The sequence below is a fragment of the Helicoverpa zea genome, chromosome 9 (assembly GCF_022581195.2).
Source record: "Helicoverpa zea isolate HzStark_Cry1AcR chromosome 9, ilHelZeax1.1, whole genome shotgun sequence".
Classification (NCBI taxonomy): Eukaryota; Metazoa; Arthropoda; class Insecta; order Lepidoptera; family Noctuidae; genus Helicoverpa; species Helicoverpa zea.
In genome coordinates, this window is record NC_061460.1 from 2,092,439 (window position 1) to 2,112,837 (window position 20,399).

General features: G+C 35.7%; 1 protein-coding gene across 1 annotated transcript in view; it reads left to right on the plus strand.

The window, feature by feature from the left end:
- Positions 1-15,891, plus strand: part of LOC124632961 — a 118,134-nt gene extending 102,243 nt beyond the window's left edge. The window contains exons 3-12 of the mRNA XM_047168001.1: positions 1,564-1,675; positions 2,693-2,859; positions 3,551-3,634; positions 7,256-7,354; positions 8,157-8,275; positions 10,373-10,528; positions 10,853-11,087; positions 11,234-11,446; positions 12,211-12,463; positions 12,784-15,891. Of these exons, the coding sequence (XP_047023957.1) occupies positions 1,564-1,675; positions 2,693-2,859; positions 3,551-3,634; positions 7,256-7,354; positions 8,157-8,275; positions 10,373-10,528; positions 10,853-11,087; positions 11,234-11,446; positions 12,211-12,463; positions 12,784-14,007 (2,662 nt within the window). The 3' untranslated portion in view covers positions 14,008-15,891. The remainder of the gene's footprint in view (positions 1-1,563; positions 1,676-2,692; positions 2,860-3,550; positions 3,635-7,255; positions 7,355-8,156; positions 8,276-10,372; positions 10,529-10,852; positions 11,088-11,233; positions 11,447-12,210; positions 12,464-12,783) is intronic.
- The last annotated feature ends 4,508 nt before the right edge of the window (positions 15,892-20,399 follow it).

Consider the following 20,399-nt stretch of genomic DNA (forward strand, 5'->3'; position numbering starts at 1 on the left):
CTGGTTAGTATTTTAAATATCATTAATGTAGTGGCTACTTTGTATAACGAAAGTGCAGAAAAAAAGTCCTATAGTTATGAATATACCTGCCTAAAAAAATCATCAACATCAAAAATATCGATAAATGTCTGTTCAAGATTTCACACAAAAATATATCGAGATGATGCTCCTTGTTTATCTCATCCCTAAATTCGAAACATGTAGGTCAGTAGCTTACGAACTTTCTAGAACTTTGCACGTACTTTGAACATTTTTGTTGTACAAAAGAAGTGATGATTGATGTTATTTGCACGGACTTTAGTTCTTAGGGGATGAAAGAAAAACTACAAAGTAAAAGTGGGGTAAATAAAAAAGTATCATTTGATAAAGTTTTGGGTACGATCATAGGTAGTCATGGTCGGAAATTTAGTTTTGTTTCTTTTTGATGGGAGTAGTTTTAACATTTCAGATAGGTACTGAAAATGTTAATCTATGAACTAGTAACCTATGAAAATATAATATGTAGTAATCTATGAAGTAGTAGTAGTAGATCTAATTCATATGATATGGAAGAGAAACGTCACTCTTACCATAAGGTGATCCGACTGATTATTTGCCGTCTTTGAAAGGGCACAGAAGAATCTAAAATTTCTCAAATTGTCTACATTCTCATATTTTGTTGTAAATACATACATTAAATACACATAGTAAATAATGTTCATTGTCAAATGTTTCTAAATTAGATGTTACAAAAAGCTTTTGTCACAGTCGAGATTAATTCAGGTCACCTAACCCACATTTACCTCGACGACAGGACAACAATAGGGCTTAATAGACTTCCTTATAAAAAAATTACCAGTATTAATACCTTCCTCATACAGGAAGAAACCGATAAGGAAGCCTTAAGCATTTCGTCGGAAATAATACTGATGATAGATTGTAGTAATTTATATGAACCAACTAGCAAACCCGGCGAACTCCGTTCCGCCACCAGATGGCTTCGTTTTATGTAACATATTGTTTGGTGATATTTTTTTTTTGTTTTTCCTGAATTTTCTTTGCTATAAACCTCACGGAGCCCGAGACCTTTCCAACGAATGCAAAACCGTGGAAATCGGTTCGTGCGTTCTGGAGTTATAGCGTCAGGGAGGAAAACCGGACTTATTTTTATATTTATATGAACCAATATCGTGTCGAGAACGGTTTCTTTTTGTTTTTTTGAGGACGACTCGCTTTTGACGGTGACTTTGTTTAGGTCAAAATATCAGCTATAAGAAGTCAAACTTATGATTTAAATATGCCACTGGTAATAGCCGAAAATTAAGGCGTCAGTCTAGAGATAGAGAAGTTGTGAGTTCAATGTCCATATTTTACAATTGAGCTTACTTGAGGGACAAAACTACAAGTAATGTGAAACAACATGATTGAAAAGGTATCACTAGGATAACATACGTCAAACAGAAATAGTCCCGATGTTTTATTCGTATTGATAACTGAAAATCACACTATAAATGTTTCCACAAAAATTCGTTACCTAAGAAATGTTACCTGTATCCTTTTTTAATATAAAAACTTTATCCACAGGTTTAGAGCTTTCCGAGGGTCGCCAAAGGATTGGATACTAAGGATTAGGTTCAAAAAGTTCAAAGTTGGTACCTTGATCAATGGTACGACATGCCACAAGGGATACATGCAGGTTAGTATTTGTTTCTTACTTTTCTTGTAAAGAGTTATTTTTAAAACAAAAAGTTTGCACATTTTAGTATTTGGATTTATATACTGGTTTATCATCTGTACGTTTTTCTATTCATATTAAATTGTCTGTCACAATCTGAATAAAATATAATAGACAATCTTTGTGTTCTTTCATCTTCAATGCATTGTCAAATACATTTTAGCCAACATTTTTACTACATTCATCCAATAATTGTTATAATCACTTATGACCGTCTCAAGAAAACGCTCGAAAGTGAGTGGGGAGACAATCCATCACAAAAAGTTTTCAGTACCCGCAAACTGTAAACTAAACAGTCGGCCAACAGTTTACCCGATGGTTGCCAAAAAGAATTTTTCCCATCAAAGTCTTCAGCGGTCTAATAACGGCTTAGATCTTTGTGATGTGCGTACTACCATTCATATTCTCAATGATTTATGAGCCCAAGCAAACTATCGGCCGACTAAAAGTCTGCAGTGTGGTACTCTAATTGAGACGGCTGGTACGCTTTAGCAATTCCACTAATTAATTTTTGAACTCGAGTAAAAGAACTGGGAACTCGGAGCGAGCCAATTTGAACGTAATTATTGAATCATTCTGTGTTTGTAGATTTGCGAGTTTGTGAGTTTGCGAACTCCCAACTTTGGGATTCCAATGTGATTAGGATTTTGTTTTTGTTTTGCGCGTGTTTCGGATGAGGCATTAGCTGTTTAATTGTAAAATGATAGGATGGCTTGTTGATTTGTATTTGAAGGCTTATGTTATTTGATATGAATTTTATTAAAATCATCACCATCATTGTGTACAATTTGCGGTAATAAACTTGAATTTCTGAACTATAGACCTACACTTATCGAAAAGCTTTGGTTGTCTAAAGGTTACTTCGCCATAGTCAAAAAATTTATTACCACAACATTTTGCGGGCTAGAGGAGCCAATCAACAACTCAGAATTGCAAAGTTAATTGTCACGAACTTTAAAAAGTCTAAATGCCCCACAGATCGTCGACGGCAACGCAAAAACAGACGTCTCAAACAGAAAAGAACCAGGTCTCTTCTGTGGAGAAATCGAACAACCACAAACGTTTATATCAGAGACCAACTTCGTCAAGATTGTGTTCCATGCCGACAACTTCACTGATCAAACTTACTTCAGCTTCGATTCCAGGTCAGTGGTCGCGTTAAATGGGTTAATTTAATATAGAACTAAAGGGCAGACTAGATTTTCGAGTTGAATTATTGGAGTTCGTTGAGAAACTTTTCGGAATTTGATTTCGTTGAATCTTTTGATGTGTTGGTTGGGAAATATTTGAGTTATTGCTTGCAACGTTCTTCATAGTAGGTTTGTACCACTTAAGGTCAATAATGGTCCCTATTATTACACGAAATGTTTAAATATAGCCGTACATTAGTAACATGCGAGCTCAAAAACCATTTATTTCATTAATCCCAACCTGATTAATAAGAATTGCAAAGGTCATGTTAATATTAGTGATACAAAGAGTTCCCATCCCAATAGTTAATTAATAATATTTCGAATATTGATTACATATTGACATAAACAGTAATACAGGAAAATTACAAGGAAATCTGCAATTATGAAATCTCCACATTTCCTAGAACCTAAGGCCCAGTCTCCACTAAAGCGAAGCGGGACGCAGAACTTTTTAACCGACTCCCTAAAACGGAGGAGGTTCTCAATTCAGATATTCGTTTCTCTGTTTAACAATCGCATTTCTCGAAAGGAGAAATTCTCTTGGTTATGTAAAACCTTCACTGCTTCGCTCCGCTTTGGTACTGGTAGTGTTTCAGTCTTATACAATACGTAGTATAAAGTTTCATGCGTTTAATTTCTGCAGAGCTGAGCAACAATTCGAAGTGTATCTCCGTTACGGGCAGCATCCAGAACTGTATCCTAATAGAAGAGGGGAAGTTGTTGCTGGGTATGTATGTCTTTACTTGTCTTAATATATTGATGTTTGTGGTTATAGAGAAGTTGCAGTTTTTGAGATTGTTGAAGTTATTTGGAAGACTAGGGTAAAAATAATGAAGGCTATGACAAATCAGTTGAAAGATATTGAAATATTGAGATAAGACAAACGGGAAATAAGAAGTGCATAAAAAATAGATCGTTAATTAATGCCAAATAGGTTTACGCCACATCAGCGTTATACCACACATGTAAAATAGATATATCGAGATAATAAATAAATTACAGTTACACCGAGTTTGTTTTAGGTACCTAGATATTGTTTTTTTTTTTAATACTTTCATATTCATACCATGTGCCTAAAATATACAGAATTATACTCGTAACTTCTTGGCAGTCACGTAAAAAAATCCTTAACATTTATTTTTTATACTCGCTAAGTAGTTCTCCATGTATATTTTTACGACGGCACGTTTTGATGTTAAAGCTAAAATTTCTTAAACATTATCTTTTAAGATTCACGTAGACACAATCTGTTGCACGAGTTACATTGCTAAGAAACAGATAACAGTTGTTTTTTAATACTTATAAAATAAAAATACTGAGAATAATTTAATTTTCAAAAAAAAAATCTTCACGTACGAAGCACTGTGATTTTGCAAAATGACAATTTTGTTTTTTGCATAATCATGTTGAAAAAGTTAAAGATCAATATAATTTTAAGTCGTCTTGCAAAACAGTACATTAAACAAACCGAAAACAAAGTTAAGAATATTGACAATAAATAAATAAAAGAACAAAGAACACACACCCTAACGAGATCTAATAATAGATTCATTTGGGTATTTACATATTTTACATACCCCACAAGTACAAGGGGTGACTCTAAGAGTACCCACAAACTGCAGACTTTTAGTCGGCCTATAATTTGTTTGGGTTTACAGATGAGTATGAAGATGTATCCTAGTAGGCATATAACAACGATCAAGTATTTGACAGGTATCAAACCAACTAAAACCTTTGAATTAATTCACGATTTTCTTAAACATTATTTTATATAATGTTTAAGAAATTATTTATATTTATATTATTTATTTTTTATAATATTTCACTCCAACTGTCGGCCTACTGTTTAGTCTACAGTATGCGCGTACTCTAATTCACAAACAGTACCATTCGCAAAACAAATTGCTTTAAAAAGATTATTTCTATCAAACCCAGATGGTACATGAAACAAAACACATACAGCGTTCCACAAGGGAGTATACTCGGGCCGACGTTATTTAAATTATTTGCCAAATTGCGATGCCAACTTCAAAGGAATTCAAACGTACGTGATGAACATTTTAAAGCAAATCGTTTGGAAAAGCTATTCGCCATTGTCTGCGCTTACTTTCGAGTGTGATCGATTCAATGTGCTGAGATCACAAAGGGTGTTGTGAACTGGAAATATCATGTTTGTGTTTGTTTAGTGTTATACTTGGTAGTTTGAAACATCATATTAGATGTTTATGATACATTAGTGGTCGTAATATATCCTTAAACCTTTGTGTTTAACGTTATATGTGAAATAGACGGCTTTTAATTACAATCATTTTTAAATCACCAAAGGTTAGCTTTTCGGTTATTAACACAGACGATAATAACGGCCCATTACAAAAAGTTGTAAATATAAATTACCCATTAACAAAAACGGGTGAATTTATTAAAATTCGAGTAATAAAAACCATAAATAAGTTCGGTAACAGTTAATTCGGCGAATGATAAATTGTTATTTGTTGCCACCGAATTTTGGTGGTGAAAGTTTTCAATAATTTAGTATCACATTGCGAACAATTTGTATTCTCGTTTATTTATGGCAAACAGAATAATACGATCAGAATGGAAAGGTCGCGATTTGTAGTCAAGTAACGATTTGTTTTGAAATTAGTTTTAATATAATTATCGGCATATTGGAAGCACTACCTGCCAGGCAGTTTCTTAGTTCAGTGTTACATTGAAAAATAAGAAGTTTTGATTGTCAGCTTACCTCTACAACTACACAAATATTCTACGCTACCTTTTTAGGGCTTATAGTCAAAATGCAAGGGAGTATTTGACTCTTTTACGAAAAGAACAGAACGGCTTTAAAGGCAGCTACAAATATATTTTAACAAAAGAAAATAACTACTGGTAGTCCAAAAACTACAGGCAAAACAAAAGCCTTATTTGAATTTAAACAAAAACTAACATAGGTATGCCAAAACAGACATAAGCAGAACTCAATTGAGTATCTCATATTCCCATACGTCCCATTTATTTCACTATAAAGTTGATCGTAAGCAATGTGCATCTCGATATCAGAATGTCACTACATGTAAGACTCAGAGCCATTGGTTCGACAGACATTCTTGTTCAGAAATATCACATTTAGTTTACGTTCAGAAAATGCTTTATACTCCAGTTGTGTTGTTTACGTTGCTATGTTCGGGGAACGTGTTTCTGTACCTATATCGTTACTTATACACTTGGCACTGTGGTCATGGCTCGATTTTTTTTAAATACCTGAAACATGGAAAAATCTGGAAACAAGTCATATTACATGTAGAAAACATACATACAATCGTCATCATCATCATACCAGCCAATTGCAGTCCGCCGATAAACTTAGGCCTCTCCCAAGGAACATCAACCATCTCGGCCATGCGCAGCTTGCATCCATCCACTGCTCTTTAAATAACCAACAATTCTAAAATTTCAAAACAACAAGAAAATACACGAACGAACCTTCAAACACAGCTTGTACCGTAAAACAAAAACGGTAACGACTACAGGACGTGACTCGAAAGTTATTGATCCATAACCTCGAAGAGCTTTGGGGAACTCGTGACACCCAATTTCAGTACCAATAAATCACTAACTCAATACTTCAAATCATCACTCGACGGTCACTGCATAAATCAAGCCAGAGTTGCCAATTACTTAAGAGGCTTATCCCGAATGTCGCAAACGTTCTAGAATCATTCTGACTGGCTCCAAATGGCTCCACTTTGGTGGGTACGTGACCGAAATGGCTTATAAATCGTGTTGAATTGTCGGCACGGGCTGACTGCCCACCTATTATTGCAGCCACATTGATTTATGCGTTGTAATCAAGTACTCGAATTAAAGTGAGTGAGGTACATAGTCGCTGATTCTGGGATTTCTTTTTAAATTGGCGAGCCCTTTTGATGGCGCTCCAAAGGGTGATTTTGGGAATGTTATTTATTCGCGTGAGTGTGCAGAAAATTTGCAGCGTATTTTGTTTTGCTGACGCATTTTTATAAATATGTGCGAAGGGTTCGTGTCAATATTGTAACAGCTGCAAGTCACGGAGATCAAAATACCTATTTATATGACATTGAAAATCATGTTTTTTTGGTTTAAAATGTTTGGTTAAATAAAGAACAACTAAATAAAACGTAACTGAACTCAAAATGCCAAATAATAACTTCAACCATTTCAAAAACAGCAGATCCAAAATTTCACAAAAAAATAAATGAAAGATCTCGAAAAATTAACAGCAAAGATTCTCCAACTAGAAGTGTCGGAGATAATGATTTCGTTTCAGCTTTGTAAGCGAATTATCTTAATGAACGGGAGCCATTTTTCTCAGGTCATATTGTGAGAGGGTGTTCCGAGATTGCCGCTTGCAAACGTGTTATGTACAGTCTGCTGCCTACCCTGGAGTGTATCCAAGAAATCTTCATTGCAGGCGAGTCTATTACCGTATTTTATAGTCCAACAGTTATCTGGTGTAATTCCCTTTATTTTAACTTAGTGGTGTTGATCAGTGTTTACGATGTGAGATTTTCGATTTAGTTCGTGTAGAATTTTTGCGAAATTGAATTCCGTCTTTATGTAAATTACTTCTAAAATCTAAGGGCAAATACATCAAAATCTTAGAATAATATTTACAGTACCTAAATTAGGTCTTTGAGCCCAATAAATTAGATTCTGTTGAAGTATTCCTTCAAAGTCATGAGGCATAGCAGAAATTTTGATGAGGGTAGAACTCGGCTTGGACAAATGTGTTTGTTTAGGCCCAGAGCGTTAAGTATTGTTTGTCAACGTTATTTTGCCGGTACAGTTTGAGACGACAGCACTTTACAGACTTTTACGTCAACTCCCAACAGTTTTCCTTTATAATAAAAGATAACACAATACTTGTGCGCCTTAGGCCCGAAAACGGCAAAGAAAAATATAATTCAGTAGAAGCCTTGTAAGCTTTCAAATAGATTGAATTCTAACGAGAAGCAATACTTAGAATTTACATGGCTGACTGGTGTTGACTGGTTAATTTCATGGTGGCCAAGCGCTGACTACTCTACGATCCATTAACACATTGCTTCATTAATGTTGGATCGTGGACGCTTTGACTACATGCCAAGAACACGTTGATGACGTAGTCAGGTAGCCAATCAACTGTGCTATCAAACATTTACACCGTAGTAAACATAAAACTGAAATGGGCAGAACTTTGATAATTATGAATCTAATATTTTTTTTTTCTCTAGATACCATCTAAACACGAGGCTTCCATACATAAAACTGTACATAGAAAATGAAGAATTCAATATAGACGGACAGCGCTGCGAGAATATCATGACTTGTCCTATGAGACCCATAACTTCTGGTAAGTGGCCCAAATATTTGGAGTGCTTGATTAAAAAAATAAAACTTCCTTCCTTGTTTTATTCCTATTATTTATTCTCTCCTTTTGGGTTTTACTAAAATTGCTTTTATACGTTTATTCTTCTTTAAGCCTCTTATACGGATTTCAGTGTCGATAAGACTACGTTAAGTAGCAGTTTTAGTGCCAAGAAAATATCGTTCGATAAGGTTAACGAAATTACTGTTCGATCGGATGCTCTACTAAAAATATCTCCAATTACTCTAGTCTAACAACGATTACTTTTACGGCTTCACTATCGATATTCCAAAAATAAACGGTCTCAAAGATAAAATTAGTTTTCTAAATACAGCATCTTCGCCGGGCCGAAGTACGTTTACAGCTGGCTTGTATAGGCCACTTTGCTGATCGACCGGACCAAATCACCGATTCGAACGTTCAATTCTACTAAAAAGGCAATCGAGTCCGCTCCAATGTGTCTATCAGGGTAGGCCTGCATCAGCAAACAGGGCTACTTGATAAAATGAGATTGCATTCGGTCTTGTAAATAAAAAGCTGTTTGGGTTTGGTCCTTGTGTACCTTTTCCTGCGCCAGTCTGACGGTGATCGATTAGACTGGATCAAAAATAAAACTGGCTGCAGTAGCTTGTGATGCAAGGTACAGACTTGCGCGTGTATTTATTTTTGGGAGGTTAAAAATGAGCGAATGTGTTAAGTTAGAAAAAAGTGAGAAGATGAATTTTACTCCTTTTAGTATAACGACTATTCGGAGAAGACACACCATTAGTACTTACCAAAAGCTGAAAGGTAGATTTATAAGAGACAACTATTTAAAATTATAACTCCACGATCTAGAATCTCAACAGAAAATAAACCTTATTACTCCAACAATAACTTATCACAGCAAGGTGTTATAACTTATGATACTCATAAATAACAGTTATCCAATAACCGACATTAAATCTATGCGGTCCTGTTACTTGGTCGATATTAAATTCTTAGACCGCTGCACTCCCCCCGTGTTTTGCACACTGAAGACTAAACAGTCAGCCAATTGTCCCGAAGAAGATTTTTTTTTAAAGAAAATCGTTTATTAAATCAAAGCTTTTAGTTTTTTTTAACGACGTCAAAAATCATCAAATGACCCCTCCCGCTGTAGGTTAGCAGCGATGAGAGAGTGTTATACTCTTACTAACTAAAAAGAGTCGTGTTCCGTCGTAGGCCTTTTATGTACCAGGGCCGCGGTAACTCTTTCGAACAATCCCCGGCAGGCCTGGGCCCTGCTGGACCCCGCTGATCTTTTAGTTGGTCTGACACCGACCAAATACCCGATCGTTGTTTTGTGCTTACTACCATTCATTTCCATACCGATTTATGAGACCAAACAAACTGTCGGCCGACTAAAAGTTTGTAGTATACTTAGAAAAGCCAGCGTATTGAAAAATTGTGTTGTAGATAGTGCGTGATTTGCTTCGCTTCGATTTTTATATGAATATGAAATCTGTGTATCGCTAGCTTATATTGCACAGCTGGTTTGGTAAAGTGGTCTAACATGTTCTGACGGGTGATCTGAATTTAAAACGATACTGCTCGTTGTATTGAGATTTTTATTTTGATGTCAACTTGTATTGGTTTTATCGATAGAAATGTAGATATATATATAATAAATCATAGATGTTTCGTTTTTCGAATGCGGCCATACCTTTGTGTTTCTTAATTGTGTACAATGTTCTTGTATGTGTAAGTTTAGGAGCACTTACTAATGATCACATAGCTGATTCATACTAAGACAATGTATATGTTCATTTACACACACATGTATGGCTTTTTGTATTTGGGAAATCATCAAATGACCCCTCCCGCTGTGGGTTAGCAGCGTGAAGGAGTGTCAGACTCTTACTGAATAAAACCCGCCATGTTTCTTCTGAAGCCTTTTGGGTACTAGGGCCCCGGTAAATCTTTAAAAAAATCCCGCAGCCCTGGCAGCACACACGTATGGCTTCCCTGCATTTGTGTGGTAAAACATCAATACCTACTATTTGTCAAAGCTCTTTCAAAATGAAGTAATGTAATTAACATTATTTGTTTTATTTTGTTCAGGATCAGAAAACTGTCCCTACGATTACATAAGGATATATGACGGGAAGGATGAGTCGGCATCAGTGATTGGCACTTTCTGCGGCATGGGCAAGTTCCCCTACTCCATCATTGGAACTTCGCAAGATCTGTTCGTGGAGTTTGTCAGCTCTCCTGCAGGTAAATTGACAGTTAATTATTATTCCCATGTATATCGCGTACTTGGAATAAAATTGAGAATAGACATGATTCTGAAAGTGTTTTGATTTAAAATTACTTTGCTGAAATAAAGTAAAGTCAGCAAACTCTATTTGGTTAATTTTTGGTAACTTATTTCGTACAGTTCATTGTAACTTTAGTTTTAAAATATGTTTTTAAGATATTGCACAAGAATCCATTTTTTTAAATCACTTTCACCAACATAATTTACGTCTTTTTTACAAACCTGCTACAGCATAATTTTTAAAGATCTAAGATTCGATGATGATGATTGTTTTATGTTAGGTCCACTTCTAAACACCGGCTTCCACTTCAACGTTGGCAACTGGCCTGGCCACGTGGAAGCCCCAGGGTCTAAAGTCGGCACCTGTGACTGGCTGCTCACTGCAGAAACCCTGAAGAAGTCAGGGGACACTGAAGGCATCTTCCTCTCTGTAGCCCATTGGTATCCACCTCATACGTCGTGCACGTATCTCATGCAAGGCTTCCCTGGGCAGGTGGTTAGGTTATATTTTCCAAGGTGAGTTTGCATTTGTAATGCATATTTTCTTTTGATTAAGTTCAGAGAACGATAGATGATATGATGAAAGAATACGGAGATGCTGATGATGAATGTAAAGTAACGCCTAATTCCATAATTTCTAAAATCTGATTCCTTGTTCACAGTTTCCGAATAAACCGCATTGAGTCTCCAATCCAGCCATGGACTGGTGACTGCGGAGAATCCCTCACATTGTACGATGCGCCCAGACCTGACGATGCTCGCATCATCAAGACTTTCTGCGACACTTTCAGTAGACCCATGGAGAAACACGACTTTGTGTCCACTGGGAACGCTATGTTCGTTAGGTTTGAAAGCAAGACTGGGAGTTATAGTGGGTAAGTTCTTCAAGGATTTTCTACTTACATAGTTTTTAAATGGATGAATTCAAAACTTAGGACTTACTAGTAGACCGATCGGAACAAAATATATTAGATAGCTCATATAATATCATCATCAGCCTTTTTATCGTCCCACTGCTGAGCACAGATCGCCCCTCACACAGAGAAGGATATAATGTAAATGTCGTGAAATATAAGGAGTAGTCCCCATGGAATGCGGGTGAAACGCAAATCCCGATCCTTGAAAACAGCAATGCTCCCAAAAAACAATATAAAGCATAATTTATTGCACACTCCAACTTAATTTCGCGGTATTTTTATAGCTTTAAACCCATTAAGCAGTCCTAATGATCACGGATGTAATATCCAAGGGGGAATCTCAGTAAAATCTTCTTCGTTTATATTTGTTTACGTGAGACCTTCTTTTGTTTAACAATCATAAAATCTGAGGACAATGATTTAAACAAATGAACGAATGGAAGGTACAGATAAGAGTTTTTAGTAGTTTGTTTTGTGTAATGTTTAATCAAAAGTATAACTAAAAAATGGCCAATATATGTAGAGGTGGCTTGTTGTTAGTCAAAAGCAGAGGATAAGTCTTTATGTGTCCATAGTCATAGGCATACATTTTACCTGGTTTCGGAATTGTTCTCCCTGGACGCTAATGAACACACGGGAAATAACAAGTTTCTTGGACACAAAACACATTCTCCTTATTAGAATACCCACTCCAAAACCTAACACCGAATTATTCTCCACAGATCTTCCCTCTACTACTGGGCACATTACGACTTCTTCAACAACACCCGTTTCGGTGAACCAGTCCAAGGTACTGCCTGTGATGAGATCATAGCATCCTGGAAGCAGCGAGCTGGTAGACTACGGTCTCCTCTGAACACCCTGGTGTATAAGCAAGCGTCGCCAGGAGAAGATGTCCATTGCTTGTACAGATTTGTGACAGACAAAAGGATATATGCTCGAGTTATATTGACGGTCCTGAGTGTTAATTTTAAGGTAAGAGCTTTTTTGATTTTTGCAAAATAATCTAGAAATGATTTTTTTCAGTTAAATCCTAATTTTTTCAAAGAGCCTGATATCTCAGAAAATGTTACCAATTTCACATGTGAAAGTCATTCATGTACCTAGTACAATTAAGTGGGTGTGTAACATTTGATATAGAACAGTGCAAATAACATTTTATTAGACGAAACATTACTGCTCCTACACAGTACTATTTCCAGAAATAGAAACTAATTTTATGATTGTCATCTTCATTTATTTAGTTTAGGTGAAATCTTCGCTGCCTCCATAGCTAAATTATATATTTCTTACAGGAACACCCGTACACTTCAGTATCCTGTCAAAACTGCTACGAAGATCGGGCAGACAAGCTGATCATTTGGGAGCCATACCCTGCCGGGAAGTCACCTAATGTAACTGCACCAGGAGTAAGCACCACACCTCTCCCACTTCATCTAGCTGTCCAGCGGTCCCTTGGCTCCTGTTTATGTGCTAAACATGCAAACGCCGTGTCAAGAGCAAGACCATATAGAGTAGTATCTTCAGGTGAAAGCTTGAACCTCCAACTGATTGTTGATAATGCTCATGCAGCCGCCTCTTATTTCAAAAACCCTTCACCACTATTTGAAGCTCGCTATGAATTTGTTCACGGCCCTCTCTGTGGCCCAGCGGTCTTGGCAGCTGCCTCAGATGGAGAAATAGTTTACCCACATTTAGAAGCTTTAGGCTACATGGAACCGCCAAAGAGGATTCAATGTATTTGGGATCTAGAGATTGAAGAAAAGAGGGATATATGGCTGCACTTTGAAAGCATCAAGTTCGCGTCTCGACATTGTGAGGATGGTAATATTCAGATCTATTTACCGGGACGATTAGACCCATATTTGTCTGTATGTGGTGACAATGTATCAGAAACTGAAAAACTGCCAATATTGTCAGCTGGTGAACTTGGTTTCGAGTCTTTAGATGACCCATTAGTAATTGAAAAAGAAAAGACAAGGTCTATCCGTATAGTCTTCATCGGTAGTGCATCCCCAGCACGAGCCGCGTTCAAGATTGCTTGGACTGGACTGTACCATTTACCTAAGAACTCTGACGGAACACTAATGACGTCAAGATTAACTGATGGAGAAATGAAATCTTCTGAATCTGGCCATGGTTGTGATTTCATATGTCCTGGTGAAGCTTTGTGTATACCAGCAAGATTAATCTGCAATGGTGTTGTCAACTGTCCAAACGTGACATCAGGGGATCGCAAATTCTGGACAGCTGATGAAAAGAGAGCTAGAGAAGCTTATTCTGAGGACAGTCTCAGACGACTGGGGTACTTGGACTTGTTGGGAGGACTTCCATTAGGTCAGCTTCATGATGAAGCGCCAGAGCTATGTGCGAAGGCGAGGAGTATTGGAGGTGGTGATTGGACGGCACCTGCCTTGGGTGCTGGGTTAGCGATTGCTATAGGTGTATGTGCCCTGGGCGCGGCGTGGCGCCTGTGCTGCCGCAAGCGGTCGCCGGACGAGGAGTCGCTGGACTACTGACACGCGGCCCGCGGTGCGCCGCACGCACCGCCGTCGCTGCACTCGCGCTCCACGTCCCGCGACCTGCCGATGGACTGGAGTCTCCATTGACAGACGCTATATTGAGCGCCGGAGCCCTCCTTTGTTGATTACTGAGAACCAAGTTCTTTACATGTTATTGTTGCCCGGATAATTGTGAATATCAAATACCTAAGATTTCACACTCCAGTCAATTTTCACTAAGAATGTTTCTATATTTAACTCTGTATAAGTATAGTTGCGAGCAGAAGCCGTTGCGTGACGAAAGCCTGTTTTGGTAATGTACAAAATTTACGATTGCTGTGGATCGTTGGATCAGTCTAATTTGTTAACAACAACTAATGGTGAAGCCAAAAATTTCTTTGCAACTGCTCGGAGCTGTCATTATATTTCTACTCTACTTAAGTACGCCAATTTCGAATGTATTTTATTGAAGACACGCAAATATTCAACGTGTTTAATTTTAGGAGGGTAAGATTCCTGGCGCTCAAGTTGACGACGTTGTTTTGTAATTACTGTATATACCCTTATACCTAAATTAAACCTAACGTTAATTGATGCTTCAAACGAACGATCATAGGTTAGGGCAAGGTGATAGTAGCCAAACAGTTAAGTCATTATCAACTTAGGTAGTAATAGTTGTAATGTTTTTATAACATGGCATAAGTATTCCTGGAATCAGAGAATGGGTTCAATTTTATGATTTTTGGACTCATTGTTTTAGACATCAAGTTGACATTAAGTGCTCGTTAAAAGATCGCCAATTCCTTTAGTCTTCATTAACATGAGTTTATTGCCAATAAGAATAAATTCCTAAACCTTATCAATGTCTCCTGAATCAATATTTGTTATAGCATCACAAGAATTTGGCGAAATTTGACTTGCACGCTGGCTTCAAAGCGATTTGACTGATTGCGAGCATCATGTAATCTACTCGTTGTACTGTAAATATATTTGACTAGATTATTAAGATCGTTACTAGAGTAAGTCAGGCAGATATTTTTGATTTCTCGCGATCATGAATATAATTGTATCTTTAGTTTTGATAATAATCAAGATTTTAAGTGTTTCTTCGTCAAATGTAATTAAGGCTAACATTTTTTTAAGGTGTGTTAATTTTTGACTCTCATGATTCGGCACTTTTAACACTTCGACATCGTACTTTATTTTTCCTTTTTACCTTCTATATATTTATATCTTTATTACCAGAAATCAATAATATCTGCCTATAATTTAAAATAAACAGTACGCACTGCGGTTAGCTATGATTAGTTCTATATTTGCAATAATTTATATACTTGTAACATTTATTTATTAATAAACATTTATATACTTTGCACTGTTAGCTGATAGATTGGTTTCACTGCCTTTATAATAATGCTTTCCATAACAATTGAACCAAGTACCCTTTTTAATATTGTATGAGCGATATCCATTATGATTTACATAAGAAAATGAATCAAAAAAATCATGTTTTTTTTTTCAAAATTCTTATAAATATGGAATAGTTGCAGATTTAATGCTTATAAATCATCTAAAATTCTCTTAGAGTTACGGCAGAACAGTGACAGAATAGCAGAAAAATTGTTTAATTTAATTAATTTATACAAGAAAGTGAAAAATTGGTCGTTTTGAAGAACTAGCATTAAAAAAATAAAGTTATTTGTAGGAGATACCACAATTTTAATCATAATGGGTATCGCTGGTATTATGTCCCTTATTTTAAGAACAATAATAAAAAGAAGATTAGAAAGTAAAGATTGTTTGCAATAATATTTTGAAAAGCTTTATTTTGACAGGTCATTAGATTTTGTTAGCATTTACCGGATGGGTAATGTTAAAAAATAAAAATATATTTTGTACAAATTCACGTTTTATTTGGTAACCCTGTACTTCAGTATTGTACTTGGCATTTCAATGCCACTCAATTTTACACATAGGTACGCAAATTTCTTAAACAGAAAGACTAATTAATGAGAAACTTTCAAATCATCGTGAAAAACGTGTACGTTACCCAGGCCAGATGTTGTCGAAAATGGTCATTTGAATCTTACAGATAATTAGTTGTGCGGCTTCTGTAATTGTTGCGCACATTTTTAAATTTGTTGCGCTTATAGTTTTTTAGTTATTTCACAAAAACATTTCCTGCTGGCGCAACGTTACGCCATTTACGGCATTTAAAAATGTGCGCAACAATTACAGAAGCCGCACAACTAATTATCTGTAAGATTCAAATGACCATTTTCGACAACATCTGACCTGGGTAACGTACACGTGAAAAACATGTTTCCAGCATAGTAAGTATGGATAAATAGTAAGGTTTCACAAAGCAATAAAACATAATAGCCCCGAAGGGTACCAGTTATACATGACTGGGTTGGTAGTTTTTCTGAGTCCTAAAACTATTTGAAATACTCAGGTTTCAATTTATAAATTAGTAACATCCTCGGATAGTCCTTATGTTCATGGCCTCGTAGTCACACTTATCACATTTTTAGCACTAACAAGAACACATTCATATTACCTCCGTCAATAAATAAACGAAGATACACCCTTCAAAGCAGACCTAATGTTCCGAACCGTCACGCGCCCTCCGGCGATTATTCACAAAATTATTTATGGCGACAATATTTCATTGTATCAGTACCGTTCAGGATTCCATAAATCGTATATCCGACATCGACCACTTAAAATCTATAATACGATAGCAATTTTTATATAAATAACGTATTGTTGGATGTTGTTTGCAAATATTGAGCCACCTGCCCGCCGGCGCCATTTTATTTTTATGACACATTTTTATTACGTTCTTTTTTTTAAAGTTGGATGTGAATTGAACGTTCCATTTTGATAGTTTGATTGGTCACTTTTGAATTACGAATAATAAAAAAAGAATAAGAATTACCAGTTATAAAAAAAATATTTCCTCATTTTAATAAGATGATGACGGTCTGAATAGCCTTGTTAGGAAAAAATATTTCTAGCTTATTGACTTCCAATTTTAGTTTTCCTAGTATTCTGAGATGTATAAAAATAAAACCTACAAAAAATATGAGGAAGCATGGAACGAATAGAAAAATTAACTATACCTGATTCACAATTCTTATTGTTTACCTACATTCAACAAGACAACTTTACGCCACTATTGAACGTAACTGCCTATAAAGGTTGCATACTACATTGCTGAAGAAATGAGACCTACACATTGCAGCTTCAATACTTCCCTTTCACTTACAAAGTAGAAGAGAGAAGGAGAGGTAAATAGGAACTTGCTGAAGGCCTTGGTTAAGTTAATGTATGGCAATGGCGATTCGCTTCGTAAACCTTCATTGTCCCATATGGACAGGTAAGCCAATGAGTACCTATACTATTTAATCCCATTACTTTAGTATGGACATCAAGTAGAAGGAAATACAAACTCATTTAGCCTACAACATAGTTCTGTTTTGAACTCGAGCCATAGAGAAAAGTAGTGACTACCTATATCGAGTTTTGAAAAAAGAACGAGAAATGTCGAGTAACAGAAACTAGAAAACCTACAGAGATTAATAATAGTACCCATTAGTATTTTTTATTCGATAAAAAATAATACTAACCTACCCTTATAAGAGGACGGTGGTTTTAAGTGCCGCTTCTTCGTACTGCTTTGCGATTTCAAAAAACCCAGGAATACAACCTGAAATCCCTAGCATGGCAGTCGCGTTAACAACCACTGCGACTATAACGGGATGGTCAGAAATCGAAATAATAAACTACTTTTTCTTTAAATAAACTCCAATATTACAATTTAATGGAGTCACAATTTCGCTTGACCCGCACTTAAATAAGTGTTCACTAAAGTTTAACAGCTATCATAAATCGAAATCAGATTATTTTTTCACATTTATAACAAACGTCGTCCATATATTTTTTGTTAAAAACTTTTTTAATACGTACAAAAGCTTTTGAATAAAAACTACTATGCCATAACTCATAGGTTTAGTAACAAAAACGTTATTACTTTATCGACATACCCGTTTTGGTAGTCACCGCTGAAAAAACTGAATATTTTTATTGTAAACTGTAAATATAGTACAAGTTTTTTTTTCGGCAATAACGTAAGTCATAATTCTGCCTACGTTAATAGTGAAATGAGAAAGTAAAGTGATGGCAGAAATAGACACAATACTATTTGAGAGTTTCAGTATAGTGCATTTACGAAGACACTTCTAAAAACTAATGTGTAATATTATAGATAGATATTTTTGATATTGTTATATTAACGTATCAAATGGAATCTAAGATATGTATGTACCTAGGTACAAATCTTATCGCTTATCCGTCTTTTGTTCTGCATAATTCCAAACTCAAACACACAAGCCGGTTCCTACATTTAATTAACTTTTCGACCCGGCCGGTTGAACTTTCCAAGAAGTTTTTATTAGTTTTTCTTCCTTTTCTTCTTTCTTTCTTCCTTCTTTCTTTTTACTTAATGAGTTTGAGGCATTAATTGGTTTGCACGTGCATTTGACTGTGTCGAACTACAAAGTTATTTACGAGTTTAGGGACCTAATTTAGAACTTGTGGACGGTTTCACCTTCGTAAATTTAGTGGGACGTGTCATTTACTTGGTTTCAAGATAATTGAGCTTCATTTGTTATTTATTAAAGCTACACGTGTTGGCAGTGACATTCAAATAGTAATTTTTGTATTGTGTTGTGACGGTGAGTTATAATTAGATACGCGTTGGAGCGGTGGTGATCGCAATTACCTAGGTAATGTCTTAATTAATCAATCTTTAAATATAGCCACAAGCATTGTTTACTATTTGAGTGTTATGAAGAGTGGCGATTCAAATTGTTATAAATACAATATGGTTCCTAGCTTAGAGCTGGTTTTCATAGATAAGTGTTTATTAAAGACAAATATGAAAAAAAATATTAATTGGCTAATACAAAATGTATCTTAACTGCACAAAGTAATTTTGAACTGGTCTTGTGTATAGTACTTCGCACACCAGGTTAATAAGTAGCCTATGAATTTCCTTAATAACTTACTAGCGCATTCAAGCCAAAAGCTTCAGCATATTACATAAGTGTAAATCTAAACTTAACAAAAGAAAAGTAAGCAGAAAACACATAAATAACTTCAAACAATTCACACACAAATTAATCTAAAATTGCCAAGAATAAGCACGCTAAGAACCAGACATTCGTTCAAAGGCGTTTATAAATCAAAACGTTCTTCGCACGCATTCACGATTAAACAGTAATGGCGCATAAAGAATAATAATTTACAGCAAAACAGTACTTATTTTTTTCTTTTATGGCTGGATAGCTAAGGGTGCGTTCTGTGTGAGCAAATCACTTACTCGAATGCAAAGCGATCCTAAGCGAACAAGCATGACGACAGGGTAAAACATTGTGGTTTTAATTAGTCCGCATCTTAGATTGGCAAAAAATATTGGACACGTATTTTATATTTAAAAATCATTAAATATGAACTAAGATAAAACGTAACAAAGATTGAGATAGGGGGCTCGTGACATCAAGTCTACGTAAAATCACGTCTTTTAACGTTGTAGCTTGACTAAAAATTATAATTAAATAAGTTTTATAGTGACAACATTCTAAAACATTTTTTACACTTCTTTACACACACAACTTATTTTTTCAAGAGGCCGTCCCTGAAAAACTGACCAAAAATATTTTTGAAAATCACCCTTGCTTCAACGTCAATCAAAACAAACAAAACGCCACAGTAAAAAGGTTATTACACAACAAATTCGCGCGGCCATTATGACGTCACAGCATGTTCACAAAATGGCCGACCCGAAAAAATATAAGAAGAAACAATCAGCGAGAATTTACAGCAACCTCCAGTTTAATGTGCCGATCCTGCAGTTATAATGAGTCACGGTACTTTGTGGTGCAAACGATAAACTTTGGGTACTGGAAAAACTATGATAGGAAAGTTTTTTGTAGCGTAAGCGAATTTTTTAAACAATAAAATTATTTTTTTCATACCAGCTGACTCTAGCGGCTTCACCCGCTCCCATGTAGACTATTTTCACCCAGATAAAAAGTGCTCGATATGAGCTAGTTCAACTCTGAAATAATTTTACTGAACGGGCCAGTAGTAGAAATAACATAATGAATTCAATCTAACCAACCGTTAGTTTAGCATTCATGGGTATTACAAGTTGTTATTTTATATCTTTAACGATAATCTTGCTTTCAGAAATATATTTTAATTTCAACTTTGTATACACTTTCTAACCACTTTGTAAAAACTAGAACAGTATTGGAATGGCTATATTAAGTGTCGTTACCTACAATGTTAAACCTGCGATAGTTTGCATAAGTAATCTACTTAAGTGAAAAGTTACAATTTAT